The 27,408-nt window shown below is 45.6% G+C and overlaps 1 protein-coding gene across 1 annotated transcript; it reads right to left on the reverse strand.

Moving 5' to 3' along the window:
• Positions 1-5,091: 5,091 nt before the first annotated feature.
• LOC308501888 (keratin, type II cytoskeletal 2 epidermal-like) lies at positions 5,092-21,439 on the reverse strand (the record flags this gene model as incomplete). Its single annotated transcript, XM_081058970.1, has 15 exons — positions 5,092-5,115; positions 6,259-6,352; positions 6,399-6,403; positions 6,973-7,185; positions 9,219-9,305; positions 9,456-9,727; positions 14,495-14,908; positions 15,007-15,041; positions 16,190-16,410; positions 17,212-17,337; positions 17,623-17,787; positions 18,419-18,514; positions 19,252-19,312; positions 19,673-19,887; positions 20,819-21,439. The coding sequence occupies 15 exons, from the start codon at positions 21,437-21,439 to the stop codon at positions 5,092-5,094; spliced, it is 2,649 nt and encodes an 882-aa protein (XP_080915096.1).
• Between the last annotated feature and the right edge of the window lie 5,969 nt (positions 21,440-27,408).

A 27,408-nucleotide genomic window follows, 5' to 3' on the forward strand; every position in this document is an offset into this window, starting at 1 on the left:
AGTAAACATTTCATGAGCCCTTTCTTTATATGGATCATAGAAGATGCCAACACCCAACAAAACCTAGGCCCCAACCTTGAGGACTCTCCTGGCTGGTCTTCTGACCTCCCATTCAGAGCTATGCAGGCTTTATTTTCTGTCCAGCCAAACAGCCAGTCATTCAGCTGCTCATTCATTCATCTATCCACTCATTGAACAAACTTCTGTTGAGGGCTGACTCTGTCCTGGGTTCTATGCTAGGCTCCGGGGCCATAAAGTAATAAGACAGAAGCATAGTTCACAATGCTAGGAGGGCAAACACGTGAATTTCATTGAACCTTTGACAGTACCCAAGTATTCACAATTCCCAAATCCCAAGCACAGTCACAGTATGTAATTTCCTCCATAAAAATGCAATTATTTCATTAGCCAGAGTGCTTGAGTGAACAGCTTGCCAATCCCTCTTTTCTATTTCTGTACAGAGATTATGGCCCTATTCTGTATTATGTATTACAATACTACAGTTTTATGCCTCTAATACTGTTGTACCAAACAATTGCCAAACTTCACCTTCCCTTCTTTTTTTATACAAAACAGCTATTTTCCAGTTAAGAATAATCATTTTCTTTGATGATCTCAATTTCATGACCAGCAATAGCACTTGACGATCTTTTCAGTCTTTTTTTCACCAGACGCAAAGGTTGTGTCCCTTTTCAAATTCTTGGTAAAGTACAAGTGAGGAGCAACGAAGCTGTGCTGTGATGGAAATGATGCGTGTCCCAGCCAGGCTCACTCTGCCTTTGACTCCTTTCAGCACACCAGAGTCAGGGCAGACGCAATTCAGATCTGTGTCTCTGCAAAATTACAAACTGCTATCACAGGCCTTGAAATCACTCCCTAAAGGCTGAGAGCAAGTGTTCGTGCTGTGATTACCAACTCGCAGGGCAGTGTGGTGTGTGAGTGTAAATATGCAGCGAGCCCCTCACCCCACATGGCCTCACTTCCCCTCAACCATCCTGGCCTTTTCTGCTTGTGACCTTCCCAGGGCTCCCTGGGAAAACTTCTCTGGTCACATCTCAATCCAGCCATTCCTATTTGGCCAGCCTCCCCAATGGTAACTTCTCTGACCTGATTCGGTGTTTCTACCTATATTCTAGGTGTGTGCCAGTCTTCCCCAACAGCCCAAAAGTTTTCCGAGGACAAGTCCCATCCTCCCTCTAGTCCTCTTTACTCACTGCCCAGAACCACAGGGGCAAGGGATTCTCAGGGAGTCATGAAGAGGACAAAAAGACTTGTAGGGGAGCCCTGAAGTCATTCCCCCATGGACAGGGTCCTTAACACCTGTCCTTAAAACTCTCTCACGTGGATTTTCAAATAGTGAGCCCCTTACATTTCACATCCTGCCACTGCTCTCTCCAGGGGAAACTCAATGCCAACTGAACCCTTATTAATTTTCATCCAATTACTAAGTCACCCCCACTTCCCACAGAAGGGCGGTGCTGTCATAAGCCTTCATCTAGGCCCCCGTCATCCCCAGGAGCAATAAAATCATGTTGTGAAAGAATATTTAGTATTTCTCATCCTGAAAGACGACGCTACACTAGCAAGGGAAATGGTGTGAACATCATTCTTCCATTTATTACAACTAAAATCCTGGCTATTATTTATAAAACAAATGCAAAAAGACTGAAAGGTGTAGAAAAGAAGGCATACCAGCCAGGGACTTCAGGAGCCAAAGAGCGATATAGTGGTGAGTCCCCTGGTTTTCTATTTGTTTCATATATTCCAGAAAGCAGCAATCTGGAAGGGCACAGGTGTTTTTTTTTTTAAAGCCCTAACAAAAGTCTAATCTCTCTAGCCAAACTAGAGGAATGGGGCAGCCCAGCAAGGCAGAAAACGTTTAGATAGTTACCACTCTACCCCAGCCAAACTACTCCAAATATTATGTTATATTTATATAATATAAAATATGTGAATCAAAACTGAGAAAACTAAAAGAAAAAATAGACCTTCATCAAAATAAAAAAATAAAAAACTTTGCTCTACAAAAGACCCTGCTAAGAGAATAAAAAGACAATCCACAGACTGGGAGAAATTATTTGCAAACCACACGTCCAAAAAGGACTTGCATCTAAAATATATAACGAACACTCAAAACTCAGCAATGAAAGAACAAGCAATCTCTTTAGAAAATGGGCAAAACATATGAAGACACATTTCATTAAGGAGAATATACACAAGTCAAGGTAGAGATTTCAATATTCTCTCTCAACAATGAATAAAGCTACTAGAGAGAAAACCATCACAGATACAAAAGAACTCACCAACGCTATCAAACAACAGGATCTAATTGACATTTATAGAATACTACAACCAGCAAACGCAGAATCAATGTTCTTTTCAAGTTCCCACAGCACATATAGCAAGATAGCCTGTATCTTGGGCTATAAAACAAAGCACAGCACATTGAAAAGAATTTAAATCATACAAACCATATTCTCTGACCACACGGAATCAAACTGGAAGTCAATGGGTCAAAGAAGTCTCAAGGGGAGTTTTTAAAAACACATTATTTCCAAGTAAGGTCCCATTGACAGGTACCGGATGTTAAGACTTCAACGTATCTTTCTTGGAGGATACAATTCAACCCATAACAGACATCAAATGCACAAGAAACAAAAGAAATAATGGATGAATGGACCCCAAGTAATTTTTGACATAGGATCAAAAGCGATTCAATGGAGGAAAGGTAGCCTTTTCAACAAATAGTGTTGGAGCAATTGCACATCCATAAGCCAAAATTTAACAAACGAAACTTCAACCTAAGTCATACTTTATACAAAAATTAACTCAAAATGGATCACAGACTTACACCTAAACTGTAAGCTAAAAACCTGTTGGGTCTAGGTTTAGATAAAGAGTTCTTTGACGTGTTGTCAAAAGTATGGTCCATAAAAGGAAAATCAATCGGACTTCATCAACATAAAAAAACAATAAAAGCTTTGCTCTACAAAAGACCCTGCTAAGAGGATAAAAAGACAATCCACAGACTGGGAGAAATTATTTGCAAACCACACGTCGAACAAAGGACTTACATCTCAAATATATAATGAACACTCAAAACTCAACAATAAAAGAGCAAGCAATCTCTTTAAAAAGCAGGCAAAACATCTGAAGAGACATTTCCTTAAAGAGTATATACAGATGGCAACTGAGCACATGAAAAGATTTCAACATCGTTAGCCATTAAGGAAATGCAAGTTTAAGCCACAATGAGAATCACTACACGTTTATCAGGATGGCTAAAATAAAACTTAGTGACAACACCAAACACTGGTGAGGATTCAGAGAAACAGAATCACTCGTACAGTGCTAATGGGAATGTAAAATGGTACAGCCACTCTGAAAAACAGCTTGGCAATTGCTAAAACACTAAATATGCAACTGCTATATATCCCAGCCATTACACACCTGGGCATTTATCCAACAGAAATGAAATTTTATGTTCACACAAAAACCTTCACACGGATATGGATAGCAGCTTTATTTGTAATAGCCAAAAAGTGCAAACACCCCAGTGCCCTTCAATGGGTGACCAACTGTGATACATCCATACCCTGGAGTATCCTCATCAGTGAAAAGGAACGAACTATCAATGCCTGCAACAGCCTGGATGAATCTCCAGAGAATCATGCTGAGTGAAAAAAAGCCAGTCACAAAAGAATCCAAACTGTGTGATTCCACTGATATAACATTCCTGAAATACGAAAACGGGAAACAGGTTAGTGGTTGCCAGAGGTAAAGGAGGAGGTGTCACAGGAAGGAAGTGCGTATATCTATAAAAGGATATGAAGGATCTTTGTGGTGATGGAGATTTTCTGTATCTGGACTGTATCCATGTCAATATCCCGGTGGTGATATTGTCCTACAGCCTTACAAGGTGTTATCATCTCGCGACATTTACTGAGCACTTACCATGTGCCAGGTACAGGACTAAGCACATTAATCCTCAAAATAACCCTATCAAAGAGGCACAATTACCATACACTTTTTACAAGTACGGAAACCGAGGCACAGAGAGGTTAAGTCACTGGGACAAAGTCACACAGCTGGGAGCCCGGCATAGAAGCCAGGCAGTCCACTGCAGAGCCTGTGCACTTAACCACTGCTGCCTGAAATCTTTTTAAAATCATCCACTTCCCTGACCCTGAGATTCTTATTCAAAAGGTCTGGGGCAGAGCCTGAGCTTGTAGAGTTACTTATCCTTCCTCACATCTTTTTCTTCAGAGCGGGAACCCCCTAGCAGACGCTCTGCCTTTGAAGGTTACAATCGGGAGTATGATACAATTTCAGCTCACATTGGAATATGGAAAGTTCTCACGTTCCAATGTCCAGAACTTAGTGTCACAGCCACAATTATTTGTAAAGGAAGCTTGGAAATGTAGTCTTTAGTTGGGTGGTCAGGTCTCAACTACAATTCCTATAGCAGAAGAGGAGAAAGGATATTGCAGGACAAACAGCAAAGCCGAGGCCACTGTCACTAGATAATCAGCCTTGTTCCTGTATCACTCCACTGTTTAAAACTACGCAACAGCGTCCAAATCTCTTGAGGTAATGCAGCAGCAGGATGACCAGCCATCCCAGTTTACCTGGGATTCAGTGGGTTCTCAGGATATGGGATTTTCAATATTAAAACCAGGAATGTCCCAGGAAAACAGAACAAGTTAGTCGATCTACCCAGAAAGCCTCTCATGTCATGAGCTGGCCCCACCCAGCTCTCCTACCACTTCTCTTTCCAAGCTCCCCCAGACCTCACTTTCTTGAAAGAGCCCAATAAGCCATGCTCTTGTCAACCTCCTTCTCATTTATTCAGCCTGTATTTATTGACTATCTACTATGAGCTTTGTTCTCCCTGGGGATACAGCGCCTCTACCTAAAACACTCCCTTCCCCTTGGCTAATTCTTGCTCATCTTTCAGGTTTCAGGTGTCAGTCAGATTCCAGGGCTCATCAAGGAAGTCTCCCCTTTCCCCCTCGTCTGGCCCCTGGCTCCTGACAGGCACTTCCTTAGGATAACACTGAACTTTGATTGCATATTCTCTTGCCTGCCTTCCTAGTAGACGAAGTTCTTGGTCACCTTTTAGTACCAGTGTGGAGAACAGAGTCTAGCACACAGTAGGTGCTCAATTAATGATTGTTGCATGAATGCTGCCTCTCTAGGAGCCTAGGGCTTGCTCATACGAGGAGCTATGTCCATCCTCTCCCTAGCCATCTTCCCTCCTCTAAGTGCTCATAACAGGGAACTGATGACACCCCTCCGCCCTTCCCAATCCAACGCCACCGGACTCCATGGGGTGCTGGGCTGAGAACTGCCTTCTGGGAAAAGCAGGAGACAAAGCAACAGAGTTGCCCTTGTGACCTAAGTCCCCAGGCTGCTGCTTCCCACTCTGCACCGTCTGGTCATTTACCTGATAATAATCCTTATAATAATAATAATGATAGCAGGGAGGCCGGATGGCTCAGTTGGTTAGAGCGTGAGCCCTCAATAACAAGGGTGCTGGTTCAATTCCCGCATGAGATGGTGGGCTGAGCCCCTGTAACTACTAAAATTGAAAACGGCAACTGGACTTGAAGCTGAGCTGCGCCCTCCACAACCAGATTGAAGGACAACGACTTGGAGCTGATTGGGCCCTGGAGAAACACACTGTTCCCTAATATTCCTCAATAAAATATTTTTGTTAATAACTTTAAAAAATAAGTAAATAAAGATGGCAACACTGTTACCCCTTAATTAGGCAATAATGACACCAGCTTGGCTGCCAAGCAAGGCTCAAAAACTTAAAGTTAATTATTTTTCAAAAACAGAGCTTTCCCAATAAAGAGGGGAAATAAGGGTCATTTTTACCCCCCTTCCAAAGTTAAACAAAAATAACATGCCCTTCCGTCAGCACAGATAATGGAGCAGGCAGAACAGCGAGTGAGCTGGTGGGTATGTGTGTGTGTCTGTGTGTGTTCCAGGGCGCCAACAGGGGGGTAACAATATGCAGGGCCCATCTGGTCAGTGCACGTCGGTGTCCCTGTCTGCTGCACCTGAGCCAATCCCTGTGCAGCAGGACAGGGATCGGTCCTCAGGAAATGCTCAGCAACCACCTTTTAGGGTTCCCAGGGCCACCTTGCCGCCAGCCACGTGGAAGCTCAGGGGCAGTCCAGGGAACCTTCTCTCTCTTTCTGTTTTCCAAGCATCCCAGAGGCTCCCAGGGAGCTTAGACCCCAAACTTACAGCCACATAGAAGACTTGGAGGAATTCACTCTCCTGCTGCAGGGCTTGCACTTTGACCCTGAGGTCCACCTTGACCTCAGTTACTGTGAACATCCTGAAAGAAAGGAGGCAGCGGCCCCCGTGGGCTGGAAGAGCTTTACCTGCACTGTCAGGATGCCAGAGGGAAAACGGCATCAATCAGGCTACTCTAAAATCATCCAAAAACTAACATAATGGGTGCAATGCCAAGTGCACTTGTAACCTAGTGGTGATATCCCTAAGTTGAAAACAGGACTTTTGAGCCAGAAATCAGTTGCCTTCATTCTTCTCTCTTCTTTTGCAGTCCTGCAGTCAGCACAGAGCTATCAGAGGTTAACTGGGGAGGGAGTGATTAGCAGCAGAGGAAACTGAGTCCAAAACACAGAGGAGGGTGCAGAGGGCCAGAACTGAGCTCTGGGGGTGAAAGCCAGCTGCCTCTTACCTTTTCCAGGGCTGTGATCGTTTTCCGCATCTATCCTATTGTTGATTTCTGCTTTGTATCTGGTAAGATTCAGTAGATAAAAAGACTCTTATTTCTCTATTCTCCTCTACCCCTGAACAGACATCCACAAACAGATTCACGAAAAGGAAAACAAACAAGCATTCCTAGAAAGGGAGGCCAGTTCTATGCCATAGCACTTCTTTCAGACCTAGACTGGCAGCCACAGGTATTTTGGCCAAACACCACTGTCCCACCTTCCTGTATTCCTCTACGGAACCCTGGGTATCTGTCAACCCTGCTTGCTGCCTGGTCATCTCTGCCATGACCTTGTCCACCTGCCTCCTGAGATGCCCGATGCAGCCCTCCAAGATGGCCTCCAGGCTGCTGGTATAGGTGCTGACATGCAGCTGCTGCAGCAGCTCCCATTTGGTTTTTAGCACCTGGTTCTGCTGCTCTAGGAACTGCACCTGCAGACAGGAATTCCAAGGACAGCCCCAGGGGACAGCCGTAGTGGGCTTGAGGAGTTCTTGTTCACCTGGCAAGAGGCACAAGAGATTCCAGTTTGGCATTAATTGCCGACGTACTATGATTAAGTTTGGTTAGCCCTATTATTTGGAGAAATTTCAGGTACGTGTAAATGGCCAATTTCTTAGAGCAGTGGGGCTCAAACTCTAGAGAGTATTAGAATCAATCATTTGGAAGATCACAAACAACACAGAGGTCCAGGTTTCTTAATGTAGCACAGGGTCGAGGCCTTTGTGTGTTGACCAAATTCCCTAGCTGATTCTGATTCCCATCAAAGTTTGAGAAGCATTGGCCTAGATCATTAGGGAAGAGCAGACATCAGGAAGAGACTCATCAGTGAGGAAGCAAAGTAACTCACTCTCAGGAATGTTCTTTTACAAATAGCCACAACTATTTGATGTGAACAAAATATTCCCTTTCCTCACACTTCTCAAAGTTTTCATGGCATTGCAAGCAGCAGCAGCAATGAGGAGCAAAAGAGAAGTATTAACTAATAATTTAAATTTAAATTTGTTGAGCGCCTTGCTGGTAAAGATCAAGAGCCATTTGTCTGTACAGCAAATCTCCCCGCTACTCATCCCCCCACACCCACCCACCCAAACCCCATCAAACAGCCCAGCAGCCCACCACAGCCCACAAAGAAAGAACAAATAAAAACATACCTGCCGTTTTATTTCCCCAAGCCAGAGCTTTCCTCAAGCAAGAACCCCGCACAATTTCCCACCTCTTCTTTCTTCAGTTTTATTGAGGTATAATGGACAAATAAAAGTATAAAATATTTAAAGTGCACGATATTGTGAAATAATCCCCACTATCAAGTTAATTAACACATCCATCACCTCACATAGTTGCCCTTGTTTCACTGTGCAAATTTATTTTTAAATTTATAAATTATAAATAAATCCATAAATTGTACAAGTTTCAATTATACAGTACAGTGTTATCAACTATAGTCACCATGAAAGATCATAGTTCCTCAGTGCACCATTATAGTGGTAAAACTGCCCCAAACCCAGAGCTCTGGGCACATTCATTAATTCTGTACTTCTTACTGGCTTCTCCTTATATTAGTCCAGCTCCAAGTCCACACAATAGTGTGAATCCATAGCTGTTCTTCCCTAAGGAAAAGCACCCTAGGTAGAATTAGAGCATTTCTCCCAGACAATCCTGAGTGTCCCATTGGTGCAAACTCAAGATGCAGCCTTCCTGACCACCATTTTCCCCAGGGCTATTCAAAGTAAACCCCAATCCAAGGCTGGTTCAAGAGCAGATTGTTGATTACCCAGTATAAGAAATCTGGCCTCCTTTTGGTGTGAAGACGAGATGAGATCTGAAAGTCAGGATTTCTCAAGGCTATGGACATAGCTCACCATTCGCAGCCTGACCAACAGAATTTAAAAGTCGTCTGGCCAAACCATTTGCACTGGCCCCACTCTCCTTTTCCAGAACCCGTTAGCTGGGCACCATTTGATTCTGGTGGTCTTCATCCATTGGCTTGGACAGCAGAAATGCCAGTTTGCTCGGAGAGAAACTTCTAGACTCAGAATCACATGGCACCTTATGGGGGGGAAAACCATTTGCGAACGTCTTAATGTGTCCACTTACAAGACACCCACGGACAGTTTTGACTTTTTAAAGACCGGTTTGATTTACTATTAGCGCGTTTTGATTTACTATTCATGCTGGAGGGGTCACCTTTACTTCAAGCCTGGACTGCGAGGCCCTATATTTGACATGGCAGTGACAAGTTGCTGAGGTTCAGGTCCAGTCTCCTAGGGAGGTTCGGAGAACATGGAAAACAAAGTGGGCACCTTCCACCAGGACCAACTTTAAGACCCAGGGACTGAACTGGTTGAGCTGCACTGTCCAATATGGTAGCCACTAGCCACATTCCCATCATGGCAGAAAGGCCTTGTCTGCACGTCCCTGGAGGTATTCGGGTCTGGTTGTCTGGCCTCCAGGCATCAGCACTCACCTTGTCAATGAAGGAGGCAAAACTGTTGTTGAGTTTCTTAATCTGCTCCCTCTCCTGTTGTTTCACCTCCTGGACCTCAGGGCCAATCTTCACATCCAGAGGCTCAGACAAACTTGGGTGGATTACAACTTCCTGATTACAACTTACAATGCCCTCACGGCAGACTGCTGGGCCTATCCACCCCAGCCCCCCAAAACCACTGCCAAGGCCAAAGCCCACCCCACCTAGGTTGCCTACCCCAAAATGTCCACCCCCATTGTTCCCCAGACTGTCGCCATGGGCCAGGCCTCCAGCTACAATGGTGGAGATACTCCTGCTCCCCGCAAGGCTAATGAGACTCCGGCTACTGTAACCTCCTCGCCCGGCATAGCCTTGGCAGCGGGCACTGCTCTTAAGGACCGACAGCGAGCTTCCTGTCCATCTCCGGCACCCTCCTGACAGGGTGGCTGACCCGTTGCTGAAGCTTCCACTCTGGCACCTCAAGGCATAGACTGGCCTGCTCACAGTGACTAAGGAGAGTGAGTGACACTGAGAGGAGGAAAGAGGTGTCTCAATGTTTCCCTGCTAGAGCATGGAGGGCTTTCTTTATGTATTTCCCAGAGTTGTCAGGGGGCCAAGGATAGGTTACTGGGTTTGGTTCTCCTGAAGCTAAAAGTGACTAGAAAATAAATAATACCATCTACTTGGGAACAGCATGTCAAGGAGTTGTTAGCAGGGTTAGTTAGCAGGGTTTGCTTATCATTATTTATCTGTCAACTATCAGCTGACCTCGGCAATAGGAGGTGTGTGCAATTATACCCAAAAGCTCTTATATAGGGTGTTTTCTGAGATGGTTCATATTTCAACATTTCTAGTTTCTACCAGAGTGGTATTGAAACTCAAGATACATCTCCTAGAAGCTTTAGAACAGTGATGCTGATGAATTAGAAACTAATATCTAGAAATAATAGTGATTCAGAGAGACCCACTCAATTAAATTTTTGATAGTTGGTGGGAATTGTTTCTGCCTCCCTACCAAAGAAATACTTTTTCCCCAAAAAAAGTCCAAAAAAAAATAGAGACTAGTTAAATAAACTATGTCCATCGATGGAATGTTAAATAGATAATAAAAATTATGGTTACCGGGTTTGTTTATGCAAGCATAAAAAAAATTGTTTCAATGTTCAGTGATAAAAGGAGAAATCAAAACTGAATAATCTGTATGACCACTAAATCCAAGGCACAGAAAAGAAGGCTTGCATTAAGACTGGAGATATAGTATGAGCATAGCTATATTCTTTTTAAAAACTGACTAAAGCTAAATATTTTAGAAAAATATGTTCAAAATACACACACACACACACACACACACACACACACACACAGTGGTTACCATCAGCGTCCAGACACTTCTGATTACGGAGAACTACTGCTTGAGCAACGCTGACCAAAGTGTTAACATCTCTTAAAATGTGTATATATTTTTTTGGCTCCCCTGGTATAACCTCTTTTTTATCTCAGAGAGATTATTCATTATGAATTTATACCAACTGGACAAACAGTTAACTAAATTATTATTTGGAAGTGCTGAAAAGGCTGTGTGAAAAAGTTAGACGACCTGAACTTTTCACCAACAATTCATGGCCCTTGCATCACGACAATGCACCAGCTCACACAGCACTGTCTGTGAGGGAGTTTTTAGCCAGTAAACAAATCACTGTATTGGAACACCCTCCCTACTCACCTGATCTGGCCCCCAATGACTTCTTTCCTTACTCAAAGATAAAGGAAATATTGAAAGGAAGACATTTTGATGACATTCAGGACATCAAGGGTAATACGATGACAGCTCTGATGGCCATTCCAGAAAAAGAGTTCCAAAATTGCTTTGAAAGGTGGACTAGGTGCTGGTGTCGGTGCGTATCTTCCCAAGAGGAGTACTTCAGAGGTGACCATAATGATATTCAGCAATGAATATTTTTCTAGGACAAGTTCGCAAACTAAATTGTCCAACCTAGTGTGTGTGTGTATGTGTGTGTCAAAGTGTTAATGGCAGTTGTTTAGTGTAATGGTTGATTTTTAAATTTTCCATCTTTCCATTTTTCCAAGTTTAAAATAATGAGCAGGTATTGCATTTATAATAGAAGCCATCAAGTCCTGTAAGGCTGCCAACTCCCCTGCAGGGAAATAAGGCAGCCCTTCCTTTAGAAAATACTCAGGCAGGCCAAGGACCCTGATCCTTTCTTTTGGTTACTCCATAACTATGAGGGCAGCTGCCTGAGGGAACCTTCTGGACTCTAGCTCCTCTCACTACTTTTCACCCAGGACAGGAAAATACAGGTTACCACACTGACTAGGAGTCCCATCTCCGATCCTTAATTCTCCTCTTCCCTGGAATGTACAGGCTGGCAGAAGTCACTTTGTACACCTGCACATATACATCTGCACGGGCAGGGCTCAGCGACCCAGTTGGTCTCCTTCTCTAGAGCCAGGCCAAGAAGCTGGGATGTCTCCCCCACTGGTAATCCTGTACCCTCCCTACTCAGCCCAGGCCTCAGTAGCAGGCCCCACCCATTGTATGAACTCCCTAATCCCATCACTGGGAGGAGATCCAGGCAAAGGGGGAAAACAACGTGGAGTATAGTAGAAATAGTGTGAGATGTAAGATCATAGCCTTGACTTTTTATTCCAGCTCCACTACTTCCAAGTTTTGTGTCTGTCGGCTTTTCAGCCTCAGTTTTGTCGTCTGTAAAATAGGGTGATAATAACACCTGTCCTTGCTACTTAACCAGGGTATTATATTTGGTCTTTGGTTTCTTTTCTTACAATGTCTTGGTCTGATTTTGGTATCAGGATAATGCTGGCCTCATAAAACAAGATGAAAAGTGTCTCTTCCTCTTCTATCTTCTGGAAAACTTCATATAAATTATTATTATTTCTTAATCCCACATATTCCCCATTGCCTGAATATAAAATCATCTCATCCATGAAGCCTTCCCCAGTCCCACAGAACTGTCTTTAACTCTAGTAATGGTAAAAAGGAGGAGGAGGAGGGGGAGAAAGAGAAGGAGAAAAGAAGAAGGAGAAGAGAAGAAGAAGCTTACAGTCCTGCATGCTTATGATGGCACAGGTCCCATATAATAAACATTTATTATTGTATAGAACATTCCCAGAAACCCTCTGAAGGAGGTATTATTGTTACTTCTTTATAAATGCTCAAGAAAATCAAGGCTCAGAGTTACTAAATAACTTGCCCAAGTTTACACATTCTTTTATCCAATCACCAAGTTTTTATTGAGTGCCTACCAAATTTTAAGGAGTCAAGAACTGAACCACACGGCATCTGCTCCCTTATCTTTCCTTAGTGCTTCTCAAAGTGTGGCCCTGGCATCACCAGCCTCAGAGTCACCTAGAAGTTTGTTTAAAAATGCATATTCCCAGGCTCCAATCCAATCTCCTGTAGTGGAAACTCAGGGGAGGAGGTCTGTTGGAGCCAGGAATGTGTATTTGGAATGCGGTTCCCAGCTGCTTTGGATGTACCACTTCTACTCCCAGAGTAGCTCTTAATTACAGGATGCCTTGTGTTAATAGCTATTTGTAAATTTCGCTTCCATCCTCCTAACTGTACTGTAAGCTCTCTGTAAGATGCAGCGTCTCATGAGTGTCGGTATTCTCAAAATAGCCAAATGCAGTGCTTTGCCCACAGTCATTGTCAGACAGCCACTGAACTAAAATAAAATGGGCCTTCCCCACTTCACAGCAAATAAAAGAAGCATGAGCGTTCCATTCAAGGGGACTTCCAGGAGGAGGTGAGCTGTCTACGGATTCTCATTTCAGTTGACAAGGAAGAAAGAGTTGGGTAAAGGGGAGGAAAGAGGCTCATTTGAATTCATACCAGGACTCACAGGCAAATAAAGGGAGTGAACCACGGAAGGGAGGGTGTCCCAAATATTCTGCAACATCATCAGGATATAAATATTTAGCCCAGTTCCCTATGGAAATAAAGCTCGTAAAAACCCTTCTGCTGTGCCCATCTCCTTTTAAAGCCCAGGACCTGACAAGTCAATTACCAGATTTAGTGGGACGGGTGTGATCCTGATTCAGGACTAGTCTCTCCTGGGACTCCTACGAGGGAGAGGAGAACCTCTCCTCTGACCTGGCCCCTCACTCCATTACCTGCTCACAGCCAGATTTGTTTCAGGCCTCGGGCCTGTATCCCCGAGTTAATTTACAAGATTAATTTTGCTTGGCATCCAACATGAAAGTAACATGTGTCTGAGTAGATCTGAAAAGAAAGGCTGTGCCCTAGGTGGGGTAAGAGTGAGGAGCTAGAGCCGTAGGAGACCACTGCTAGTCTCAAGAATGAAGGTAGTTGGAAATAAAAGCTGCCACTTTACCTGCCTCCTCCTTTCCCCTCAGAAAGTTATAAAACAATTCATTATTCCTGAAGACTTTGAACAGTGCATGAATTGGGGGTGAAGACCTGGGTTCTATGCCCAGGAATTGTCCACAAATACCCCTGTTGATGTCCTGGCAATATCACAGGCCCCAGATCTGGCAAATACTTTCTGAGAATATCACACTCGTCCCCTGACTCCACGGCATGCCCCTCTTCATCACGGTTTTTAAAGACTTCCAGGAGAAAAACATCTCTTGGCTTCTCCCAGCCACACTGCCTCAGGGCAATGCATGCCTCCTCCAGGAAGCTTCTCTTTTCTCCTTTCCAAATCTTTTCATTTTCTGGTGTCTTAAGTTAAAAGGCAATGAGTAATAGCTCCTGGCTACCCATTGCTGCCAAGGCTCGACATTAAACACACATCACATGCTATGAATTGCAAATAAAGTTTATTGTGCAGACACCAAGACCACAGCATTTTAGAGGCAGAACCAGCAAGACTATATACACAGAAACACCTTTCCCTGGGCCACTGCCCGGGGACAGGCGCAGGCTTTGAAATGGGGTCCTCAACAGAAGACCTGTCAGAGGGGAAAGGGATCACCAACGGGGCAATGCAAGGAGGGGCTGGGAACGGAAGCACAGACCTAGACAATGCAGATTCTTCCCCAGAGAACAGACAGTGTCACTGGCTCCAACTAATTTGCTTGGAGAGGAGATACTTCAAAAACTATGTGGGCATCCCTTTCCCCAAAAATGCTGTCAAAGGTGGATGACAAGTTTAGATCTGCTGTCAATTAGATGTACAGAGACAAGCTTCTACATTCTGGAGTAGGAGAGTCAAGGGCGGGACTCCATCTTTATCTAAAAGAGGAGTTTGTGTTGGAAAGGTAAACTTCACCTGCCCTGTCGGACTTAGAACCACCCCCTTTAGAGCCACCCCCGGAGCTATAGCCCCCTCCGGAGCCTCCTCTAGAGCCCCCTCCAGAGCCATAGCCTCCTCCAGAGCCAGAGCCTCCCCTGGAGCCGCCACCAGAGCCGTATCCTCCTCCAGAGCCTCCTCTAGAACCTCCTCCAGAGCCGTAGCCGCCTCCAGAGCCTCCTCTAGAACCTCCTCCAGAGCCATAGCCTCCTCCAGAGCCGTAGCCGCCTCCGCCTCCGCCTCCACTTCTGGAGCTTGACCCTCTGCCTCCAGAGCCGTAACTTCCAGAGCTGAATCCTCCTCCTCCAGAACCAGATCCTCTACCTCCAGAACCATGGCCTCCTATGCCCGACCTGGACGCCACGCTTGAAGAAATGGTGCTGCTTGTCACCGCTGCAGAGAGACACAGTGTCACCAGAGAAGTTCTGACTTTCTGCGCCCGCCTCCACCCAACACACCACACGTAGGACAGGACCCCGTGCCCCACTTACACACAGTCACGTTGTTGCTGAGGTCTCCAGACATCCTGTCGGGGAGAGAGAGAAAAGGATTCATGGCAGAGCGTTTGGTTCAGCGCACATGTTGTTTTACAACTGCCACCTACAAACGGGCAGGTTAGCCTCGAACATGGGCCACCAGAGCCCGACAAAGCCCCCTCTCTTCTGCGCTGCCAGATCACAGAGATGGAGCGGGCCCCACATTTCCATACAGCCCGGCCTCTCAATCCATCTCAGCTTTCCGCTCTGATGAAAACGATAAAAAAGCAACTGACTTTGCACCCCATGTTTGTATTTAAATCCATCTTAAAGGATTTAAGGGAGTCTGATATTCAGAAGACCAGCCACACCAGGAATTTTGAAATCAGGCTGCTATGTGTGAACATTCAGTTCAGAAAGAACTGCAAATTTCTACAGCCTCCCTGCCCCACCGTCCTCTGCTTCATCTGAACTCGTTTCCACTGCCTCATGCAAGCTGGAGGTAAGAGGCCTGGCCTCGCACACAGGGACGGTGTGACAGCCTGAGCTAAGAGGCTCCCTCTCTGTCACACTGGCTTGCTGGTGGCCCAGGGTAGCTTTCCGCCTCCAGTTGCTTCAGCCAGATTAAATCAGCAGCAGTGCTAACAGCACTGACAAAGTTTTCAGACCACAGAGGACAGAAATGTTCCCTTTTAGGGGGTTAGCAAATGGTTCTGTCTGTCCCTCCAGAAACCTGCAGAGAATTAGGTCTGGCGGCTGCTCTTGGTGAGCATGCCTCAGCCAGTCCGCACGTTCCAACACCCCGTTTCCCCTTTCTAGGTCACAAGGTGGAGAGAGAAGAGACTGCACACTCGACAGGCCCAGAGATCCAGGTTTCACACTGTCAAGGACAAAGCTGTTTTCACAGGACCCCTTTTCTCTTTCAAAAAAGGCTAAGATTCACCTATTGCTAAATTTCATTTAAATTAATTTAATCCAATTTACTCTACCTTGTGAGTCATTCCATGTTGATAAATCTACCACTGTACAATAATGTTTTATGCCCTAAATCTCTGCTTGGGGAACATAATGACATCAGTTCCCAGCCATCAGAAGGCTCTGCCCCACCCCTGCTTTCCCTGCCTTTGCCTCAAGCCCTGATTCTAAAAGAGAAGGGAAGGTGGACCAGGGTCCCTTCTGCCCTCCCAGTGCCCCTCACCTGTATTCCTCGCCCTCCAGCAGCTTGCGGTAGGTGGCAATTTCAACATCCAGGGCCAGCTTGACATTCATGAGCTCCTGGTAGTCACGCAGCAGCCGGGCCAGCTCCTCCCGGGCCTGCTGCAGGGCCTCCTCCAGGTCTGTGAGCTTGTTCTTAGCATCTTTGATAGCATGCTCTCCCCTCTGTTCAGCGTCCGCAATGTTGTCTTGCACATTCTTACACTAGGAGAGAAGGAGAAAAGGTTTCTGTTTGGACAGAGAGTGGAGTCTACCTGGCAGAGGGGGAGAGGGAACAGCAGTGCTTAGGGTGTGGGAAGCCAGAATCACTGGCTCTGAAAGTGTCGGGTCCCCCCTGGAGTTAAGGGAAGTCATGAATAACTGCTAAGACTTGCTGCTGTCTCTGGGGCAATGTTTTCCCAAGTCTCCTTTCACTGGACCCCTTATGCTTTCCCCACAAAGACCTTTGATCCTCACAACACAGGGCCAGAGTCATTATCCCATTTTATAGTTACCAGTGGAAACATCTGATGTGGCGTGCTTCACAGAATTCTGTTGCTCGTGAAATAGATTATCTGCCCCACCTCATCTCTTCCAAAGCTAATGTCCAGCCCCAGGCCACCTCCCTGCAATACTCGTTACCCCTCCATCACACAGCCAGCTATGCTCAGGGATGTGCTAAACACAAGTTGGAAGCTACAACTGCAATCCATGGCAAATTCAATGACCTCTTGCTTTGTTATTATTCCCTTCCACTGGTAGAAGCAATCAAAAGTGAAAACAATTCTTTCCCTGAACTATTCCTCGCTTTAGGATGTCTCTTAGGCCACTTTAAAAATTGTTATAAACCTTAAATTATGTGAAGTCCAAAATATTTGGGATTAACATATGCTAGGTTAGAACTTCTCAATTTCCTCTCTCTCTTTCTCTCTCTCTTACACACACACACACCTATACACAACCTCCCACCCCACCCCAGCCCCCGCTCCACCAGTGGAGCTCACCAGTCCTCAGGGCCACACCCACCTGCTTTTTCACATGCTCAATCTCCCCTTTCAGTCTCTGGATCATGCGGTTCAGCTCGTTGATCTCCATCTTGAGCTCTTTCAAACTATCTCCGTGTTTCCCAGCAGTGATCTGGAGTTCCTCGTACTGTATGGGAAGAGGACAGTCCCAGAAGCTTGAGTCAAGGAAAATTTGATACTGGTCCAGGGAGGGTCAACCCAGCTTCATGTCACAGCTGCATTCATGGGAGGTGAGGGACCATCTCACATCCCCAGAAGGACTCAGTGCCATTCTCGCCTGAGGGCATTTGGGGTACTATGGACACTGTTTCTAAGGAATGATGCCTAACTTCCGTTAAATAAAAACAGCAACACTCTTCCTGTACATGGGCTGGCTGGAAGCCGTGGTTCTCCCTGTACTCCTGGTACTTGCCTTGCTCTGGTACAGGGCCTCGGCCTCGGCCTTGCTCTTGTGGGCGATCTCCTCGTACTGGCTCTGCACCTCGGCGATGATGCTGTCCAGGTCCAGGGAGCGGTTGTTGTCCATGGACAGGACCACGTTGGTGTCGGTGATAGTCTGATGCGTCTGGGACAGCTCCTGCAACACAGGAGAAGTCTAGCCATAGCTTCCCTGCCCATGGAGGAGGCACCCCTTCCCTGGTGTTCAGGAAACACAGCCTCTCAGACTCAGTGTGCACTGTGGGGGATTAAGTGGTATAACCACCACTCCTAGGCCCGTGCCAGCGTTATCCTGAGAATTGTGGGAGAGAGGTCTGTATTACTGAGCCTTCAAGTTAATAGCCTTCACCATTTGTACAATTTTGCTAAGTGACCCGAGAAAGAAGCCAGTTGACGGAAAATGCCTCAAATTTTACTTCCTGTTTCAGAAGTCTTGTGTGTGCACTTGGGCACGGAGTGGAGAGGTATGTTACATTTGACCTCCAAAGTATATTGGACATAGGGATGGGAACAAGACAGATCTCTTCCTAAGGGGAGATGGACATTCGGGGAGTGGAGTGAGGGGAAATTGTCCGAGTGTTACATGAGCCTCACTTCCTGTGACATCAGAGAAGAAAGTTTCTCTCCTCTAAGACCTATGCCATAGAAGCCCCCCAGTGGCCTGGAATGATGGGAAGTTGAAGTCAGGCCGTCCAGAAACCCCACTCAACACAGCTTTTCACCAATTGGGAAGGACTTTCCTTTGTTCTATCCAGCAACAGCCTCCTTACCGCATCAAAGAGGACCTTCATGAACTCAAGCTCCTGGCTCAGCACGTCCACCTTGGACTGCAGCTCCACCTTATTCATGTAGGTGTTGTCCACGTCCTACAAGAAAGGTCAGGGGCCTGGGTGAAACTCATGCCCCCCCACCCCCCTTGTAGCTTTCTGCGTGTGGACCCCACCCTCTGTCTGTGACTCCACTCCACCCAGTCCCTGTTAGCTGCTCTCCAATATCCCAGGCACCTCCAGATGAGCCCTCATTGGGCATGAAGGCCAAGCTTTGTCAGCCATTCTCCCCCTCCTGCTTGAGACACTGTGTGTTCCCACTGTGGGACATAATGGCGTCTGTGACTTTTAACAGTCCTCAACTCTCTCATCTTGTCTGTCTATCCCACCTCTCCTGAATTTCTCTGGATTTTATACCAAAACCTCTGCAGGAACCAGTTTGGGAACCCACACTTTTGCCTTCAAGCTCAACCCTTCGTCAGCACAACCAACAACCTCTTCCAGTAGGCATTCTAAAGGAAGTCTCATTCCTTACCTAGATCTTTTGAAGAATTAAGTGTTCTCTCTGTTTGCATTTTTTATGATCCAATACAGATTTTAAGTAGGTTATTAATGGGAAAGTTTCTATCAAATTGCACAACATCTTTGAAAATTGTCTCCAGAAGCTTGAACTACAGAAACACTTGGGTCTAAGAGAACCAGCCACAGACACACCTCACCCCTTTCCCTGACCACTGCTCTTTTCACTCAGAGTTATTCTCCAGCCTGTGTGTTTGGACACAACAGGGTTCTGAAGCTCCCTCATTCCCCGTCAGCCATGACATTCTCTTACTCACCTTTTTAAGTGTCACAAAATCATTCTCAGCAGCTGTGCGCTTGTTGATTTCATCCTCATACCTGTTGGGACCCAAAGGACACAACAGTTAAATTAGTTCTACTTTGTTTCCTTTTTAAATTTTCCTTTTTCTAGTGGGGTACCCCAGAAATACCCCATTCTCTTAGAATATTAAGCATTCTTTAACTGTCTAAATTGAAACTATGATACCCCAAACGAGGATGGTTTTCTATAAATTAACTCTCAAATATGAACTATCCTGATCTCTAAAGCTCTAAATGTCTTCCTCACAAATAATCAACAAAGATCCTCTCCCCTTTATCACCACAAATGCAATTGGGAGGTGAGTGTCTCGCTGGGGAAATGATCAGATGGCTCAGAATAATATTTGTCCTCCACTTAGCATTTACTCTGCCACCTACTTTTTCTTGTATTCCTCAACAAGATCTTGCATGTTGTTCAGCTCTGAATCTTGTGATGTTCTTTCTGCAGAGAGCGAATCCACATATTTCTTCAGTTGGCCAATATACGCATGAAAGATGGGATTCAGGTTGGTAGTTTGGGTGTTGACATCCATTTGCTGCAGCAGCTCCCATTTGGTCTGCAACACCTGGTTCTGCTGCTCCAGGAACCGCACCTGCCATGACCAGAAGAAGGGCACATGAGTTCTGGATTTCCCTACTTCGGAACATAGAGAAGTCTACGTGGCTTTATCCTCCTCAGCTAGATGGTGGATAACACCCAACAGAGCTTCTGAGCTCCCTGCCCCCACACTGGGAAAGTCGTACAGACTCCTAATGTTATATCCAGCACTTTCCACTCACAGCACTTCTTTTCCTACTTTACCGCCCACTATTTTGTTTGCAGCTGTTCCCAAGACTCCAAGGCATTTTCCTCCCCCATCCAAGTTGAGTTCCGGCAAAGGTCCCATAAATTCTGGGGAAAACCAAAAGCAGGCACCCACTGGCACTGCACCTAAGGGTGGTGAACAAGAACTGGAAGGTAGGGCTTCTCAGTCTGGTTTTTAAGAGCCTTGTAAATTCCTGAGACAGGTTCAACCACCTTGAAACAGACAAAAACCTTATAGCAAGTCCAAAGTGACACCAATAGTTTAAGGATCACAAAACCGAGACTGCTTCTCTTCAGGGCAGGAACTTCATTCATCCTCAAGCAGATATTTCAGATTCAGCTTCCCTTTATTTAATAGAGTAATAACTTCTAGGGAAGGAAGGATGATCTCAGAAGATATCTTACTAATCCTTTCCAGAACTGGCTGTTACAGGACCCGAACTACTCACTCCATTATTTGTCTATATCATGTTTTCTAGGATTTTCAGAATTTTCCATTAATATTATTTAGGCAAAAACAATAAAGTCAAGAGGGAAAGTAATTCCTAACTGCAGGCCATTATAGAAGATGTAACCCATGAAGCCAGCACCTCTCCCATTGGGATAGTGCTAGTAATTCAGGCCTGTATGACTACACTGATGGCTCCTAGAAGAAACAAATCTCCATCATTTGCTTTTCAATTAGCCCTGTCATCCTGAGCCAGCTTCTCAGGACTCACCTTGTCGATGAAGGTGGCAAATTTGTTGTTGAGAGTTTTGATCTGCTCCCGCTCCTGAGACTTCACATTCTGGATCTCGGGGTCAACTTTCACGTTGAGAGGCTGCAGGAGGCTCTGGTTGACGGAGACTTCATGGATGCCGCCACCAGGGAGTCCTCCAGGCCCAAAGCCACCAGGACCTCCAAAGCCACCGCCACCTCCAAAACGGCCTCCACCAAAGCCGCCGCCTCCAAAACCACCGCCTCCGAAGCCACTGCCACCTCCGAAGCCACTGCCACCTCCGAAGCCGCCGCCACCTCCAAAGCCGCTGCCACCTCCGAAGCCGCTGCCACCTCCGAAGCCACCTCCTCTGCCACCAAATCCGCCACCGGAGCCAAAGCTTCCACCTCCTCCAGCCACACTAATGGAGATGCTCTTTGTCCCTCCAAGGCCAACAAGACTCCGACTGCCAAAGCCACCTCCACCGAAGCCCCCTCCGCCTCCACCATGGCGGCTCAAGCAGGAGAAGCTGGTGCCTGATCTCCGGCTCACACCAGAGACCACGGCCGAACCGCTGCTAAAGCCCTGGAGTCCTCCTCCAACTCCTCTCCTTCGAGGTTTGCACGTGATCTGACAACTCATGATGCCTGTGCCCAGGAAGGAAAGTTGAAGGTTCCTGAGAAAGAGTTAAGGCTGGAGATTCGACTCTGCTGTTGGGAGACTGTCAGGGTCCCTTTTTATAGATGAACTAGGTGTTGGTGTGCATGGGTGTGGGCCCACTTATTCATGGGTTTGGTCTGCCTGGAAGCTATTCCTGGTGTGTGATTATCAGAGTAATAGCTATTAAAAATCTACAATCAGCCCCATACCAGAACTCGCTTTGATTGCACACTTCTGTTTATCTAGGCATCTGTCATCTGTCGTGCAATTTGATTTTTGTAAAATCATCAGAAGAGGCAATCAGAATGTGGGTTTCTCAATCTGAAAAAGAACCTTCTGCAGAATGCAGCTCCTGCCCTGGACCAACCCAAGGGAGGCCAGCTACCACTCAGGCCTGTGCAGGCTCATCACCCCAGTTCAGCTGATAAAAGAGATGATGCTTTGGAGTCTGTGGGAGCCCCTTAGCACCAGCCCGAGAGATCTCCTTGCTATTCCATCTGCCCCGGGAGGAGTTTTAACCATGTGATGTTGGAGAAATAGTCATCCTCTTACAGAAAGAAGTTGGCTCAAGATACTGCAAAAGAGTTGCCACTCTTCAGAATATCTTGACTCTTTCCTTCCCATGCCACAGCAGGAATGCACAATAGCCACGCACTGAAGAGAGGACGATTTTCTTACCTGCAACCAGAAGTTTTTATAGCCAGCAACCCTGTCATTTTCCTACATGAAAACTCAGAGGATAAGGATCTTGAGGAAAGTTCCCGTATTCCTGGGTCTGTCTCACTCTGGGCACCCAACAAAATGTTGTGGTCAAAGGCTTTCCACAACTCCAATACCCAAGTGTATATTGATTTAGCCAGCCAGTAATCATGTACTGCCCAGTGATTCTGTTAAGCAATTAGAAAGTTGGGCTCCTCAATGATACCCAGGATAGATGAATACCAAAGACCCATCAATTCTTCAAATGCACAGGGCACCATCACCTAAACTCAAGCACAGTCCTTTCTTTGTCCACGTGGCCAAGTACATGGGAGAGGCACTATTGAGTACTAGAATTGAGTTTAAAGACAGAAGTTCTGGGTCTGAGTCCAAGTTTTGCTTTTATTGTCTCTGTGGCATGGATTTAAACTCTTGAGTCCTATAGTCTAAGCCATACTATGGGGAATTCACCTGAAGTATTTTGAAAATAACAGGCACAATAAAAATATTAGATATCATTGATGTTTTGGGGTGAAGCAAAGATATCTCCTTTTCCTTTCATGGGCTATGACCATGCCCTCCACACTGTCAGCTAAGTTACAGAACCAGGGTGTCTCAGATCCTAGGTCAGAGTTAGCATACAATCATGTAAAAAACATAAGCTTTGAGCTGAAGCCTCAGTTGCATTGTATTTTAGTTAAATGACCTTGGATAATTCATAAACCTCTTTGAGCTTTAGATTCCTCAACTATGAAATGTGAATAAGAAGAAGAATATGGCTGTTGTAAAAACAGAACAAGATAATTAATACATCTGCTAAGCACAGTTCCTAGTTAGCAGCAGAAATTCAGTAAGTATCATTTACCTTCTTGTACCACCTCCCCCAAGTTTCCAATCCTCTGTCTGAACTACACGGCCAAGGTGGAGATGAGGGTAAAGAACAGGGAGCTAGTTATTCAAGAGATTTGATTTGCAATAAGAAAATGCTAAAGGAAATAAGTCCTTGTGTCTCCTTAATTTATTTTCCCTACTCGGGCTTAATCATAATTATGTGAATAAATCATAAAGCTAAAAGCATTGGTGAGAATCTCAATCCAAAATCAAATGTGTTGTTATCTGTAGATATCTGAACTACGCCCTAATTGTCCATTACTCCATCATGACTGTGCTGAGGCCATGCCAGCTTCAGGGGGGTCTTAGTTCCTCAGTGGCGGACAGGAACGAACATTAATTGAGCATGTACTGTGTGCCAGGATTCTGCTGGGCACACAATCGGCCTGTTTTAGTACTCTAATTCTTCTCTCAGACCAAATCTCCCTTCCCAGTCTCTCTGCTGAGCACCTTTCCTTTCTAGACCCACTTGCCAGTTTTTGAAAGTCAAGTTGAAGAGGGAGAGTTCTCCTCTTCTCTTGAAATGGAGAAAGTGGAATAATACAACATAAATATTATGTAACATATTTTATTTCCATACTTTTTAAACTTTGTCTTTTACATTATCTCCATGTGCTTGTCTGGATAACATGTTCTGCCTTTTTTAAGGGAGTGAAATGGGAGTTAAGACACTTGGTGCCAGCTGTGATTTTGGGGGCTGATTTCCACAGTGGTCCTCAATTTCTTCATCTATAAAATGGGAATTTATCCTGGGTCCCACAGGGTATTGATCTGTCAGTGTAATGGGTTTTAGCTTTGCTGCCTCTGACATCAGAACAGGGATCCTACAGGACAAATTCCTTCTTTCAAGAAGCTGCCAGCAAGCAGAGGCTGCTGAATGCTTTTTCTCATAGGTTTTCAAAAGCATATCCCTTGGCCGGTGGAGCAAAAAAGCAAGCTCCCAGAGTTAAGAAGAGAGGGGGGTGAACTATTTAGCCCGTGGGAAATAAACGTGTGTGCTAACACCAGATTCTCCTGGTACGAACTAGTCTCCCCTCTCGTCTCCCTGAGCGTGTGTACTCCCTTACGGCCTCGTTACAGTTCTCCTTGTGTTACAGTAGCCCCATCCCTGGATTTCCACAGGGCAGAGCCAGGCTTATGTTTACCTTTACTCCAAACCTCTGTCACCTCAGCATAGAGCACTCAGGGAATACGCCGACAATCCAAAAATTATTTTTAGCGTCTCGGGTTTGGAATTGCAGCTCTTCCCTGACGTGGCAATATGATGTAGCAATGCGTGAGTTTTCTTCAGTTTGCCATGTACCTGTTCCCTAAAGATCCCACCTGCAGATTGTCTCAGGTTTCTGTCTCACACCCTCTACCCCTACAGGGCTTCCCGCCACAGGCCAGCAAGGTAAGTCTCTCCAAATCCTCAAAGCATTGGCGGAACAGAGCTGCTGAGAAGCTCAAGCTATCTGTTCACATGGCCCAGGAATGGAAACCAAGTGTTTAGATTTCAAAAACAAAACCAAACCAGCCACAAATTCTCCTCTTCCAGCTCCTGCTGCTGAGTTCAGGCTGCTCAAGGGACCAATACCAATAGCATACAATAATACCAAGAAAGAAGTTCAGAAAGCAGAGAGGATGGCCAGCAGCAGGCTGTAAACGAGCTGTCCACAGGCCATCCTGCAGCACAAACCTCTCAAGATAGCTGTCCCAAGTCCCCTACTGCCTGCTAAACCTGGCGCATTCCGTCAGAACCGCCCCAGCCGCTCTACAGGAAGGTGGGACAGGAGACTTCCAGGCTCCCAGCAGGAATCACTTGCTCAATATCTCCTCTGGGGCGTTTCTTTGTAAGTGATATGTTAAAACTGCTCACTCATCTATAGTCCTTAATCCCTGACCCAATTCTCCATCACAGCCATTGGCCTCCCTTTCTTTCTTCACTACCATGTCCTTTTAAGTTTTGTTTCTGTTTTGTTTTTCAATCAACTACTTTTTCTTAGCACCAATGCCCTGGCTATTGATTTTAAGGTGCTCTGGGCAAATTGATTTTAACTGAGAAGCCAGGCTGGTGAGCAGCCAGGCCTACCCACCGCGTGAAGTGCCCGACGCCCCCTGTGTAGAAAAGTTCATTTTGGAATGCAGAGACTCCCAGACTCATCAGGAAAGCAGGATGTGCCCACCTCTCGGAAACAAGTAGGACCCCAGAAACAGGAGGAATGAGGGCAGGGACACTGCCCAGGACACAGTGGGGGCTCATCACATGTTGGTTGAACAAGGCAATCCAGAAATCAACAAAGGAAGCCTCCAGCATCATGCCTGGCACATAGTAGGTGCTCAACCGTACCGCTTTTCTTCCCATTGCAATGGCCAAAGTGTCACATGTAGTTCTAATTTTCTAATGGGGCCCCAGCAGCTCTGACCCAGGCAATGGGAAGTTACACATCCTGGCTTCGCTCTCTAAGGGATGAATCCACAACTGAATGAGGTCCCCTCACTGCTACTGACAAGGTCCACTGAGGCATGTACCTTGTTTGCTAAAATGTTGTCTAGCTACTGAACTCACTCTGACGTGTGCATGTGTGTTCTCACCTACATGTGTGCATTCACAAGAGAGCCAAAAGGGGGCTTTCCATGAAAATTTCTTGCCATTCCCAGTCCCAACCCTCGTCCCAGGCACCAGTATCCTTACTCTTGCCCTTTACCATATAGCCACTCCAACATGGAAGGACAAGACAGCCATCAAATAGTCCATCCCATCCTGGTTGTGATTTCAGAAAAGCGGGGTCACCATAATTATATCAGTCATGCCTTCCTCACAGTGCAGAGACTCCTCCAGTTTTCCCCAGATTTAGTGCTGCATCCTCCCTACCCAACCCCTCACTCTTGGGGAGGCGTCCTGCTAATTCTCTATCGCACTGCTGCCATTCACAGCTGTAATTCACCATCAGTACCTCTATCTGGACACCTGCTATTTATTCAGCAGCATGCCCATGCCAAGTGCCCACAGAGAATCTCATCAGATGCTTTCAGCCCACACTTTTCCTCCCACCCTCAGCCCCCACTTCACCCTGCCCCATCACTTAAAGCTACCCCCCAGATGACCTCTTCTATTGCTTTCAAGGCTTCTTGTGTTGGCTGGGGAGAATGGTAGGAAGAGTCAGGTAGAGGTACACACACCAGTAAAAAAAGAGAGAGGAAAGAATGAAAACAAAAGAAATTGTAAAAATCAGAAAAATTGTCCCTTATTTCAAGAGACTCCTGCTCCTCAGTTTAGTGACAAAGCTCTCAAGGTACCTTCACACCTGTGGGCACTGGGTTACCTCCTCTTGGAAAGAATGGCCAAAGGATTTGATTCTGGATGACTCGCTTGGTAAGGGATTTTTAACAACAACAAAAAAGATAACTGTTTAAAACTCTCTGGACAGCTTCTTTGTTTGACATAAAAAATCATGGGTCTTCCAAACCTCTCTTTAAAAGCCTTTTAAATTCTACAGAAAGCAAGTGAAATCATTGCTAATTAAGCAGTGAATGTTTAATAGAGCTAGTATAGTTATTCAATTGGGAGGTGTCAAATTTATGACGCCAATTATATTTTTATGAACCGTAGACACACTTCACAGCCCACCAGGTATTCAAAGCAGTGTATTTGTCTCTAATGGACAGTACTTTTATAAGGGAAACTGTGTGATAGACTGGGAAGAGCAAGTCTAGTCGTAACGTGGAGTCTCTGCCAGCAACAAACCATGTTACCCATCTTGCCGGGCCTATGTTTCCTCATCTCTGGACTGAGGGGTTTGAAAACCAACAGGAACGGGAAGAACATTAGATGAGGGGTCAGAGAACCTACATTTTATTTGCAGCCCTGTAAAACCTAGGGGCAGCCCACAATCTTTCTGAGCCTTGGTTTCCTCATCTACAAAATGGAGACATTGAATCACAGAGTAGTTCAGAAGTCAGTTTGTGCTTCAAATGGATATTAATAGGTAAAGTCTTGAGAGCTGAAGCAACTATGGGAGAAGTTGGAAAGCAAAACGTGCAGACCCAGACCCCACTTTCATTTATTTTCTCACTGAGGGACAAGGGCAGAAACAGCAGCAGCAAGGCAGGCAGAGGACCTGGGTGTGTGGCTTCTCCTTTTATTCTTTCCCTCTCCTTTGCATCAGCATTTACCAGCAGGCCTCGGAGCAGGCAGAAAACTTTACCTCTTCTTCTTGGGCTTAGCCACTCAGAAAAATTTTAACAAAAGTTTTTTCTGTCTGAGTTTTGGAGTCTCTGGGATATAAAATCTCCACGTTCTCTCCTCCCTTGGGCAGAAGTACTTTTGCTGTTTCTGGCATTTATTTAAACACCCTGACTTTTCTGGTGTTGCATGCTTC

Source organism: Rhinolophus hipposideros (genome assembly GCF_964194185.1).
Source record: "Rhinolophus hipposideros genome assembly, chromosome: 9".
Lineage (NCBI taxonomy): Eukaryota > Metazoa > Chordata > Mammalia > Chiroptera > Rhinolophidae > Rhinolophus > Rhinolophus hipposideros.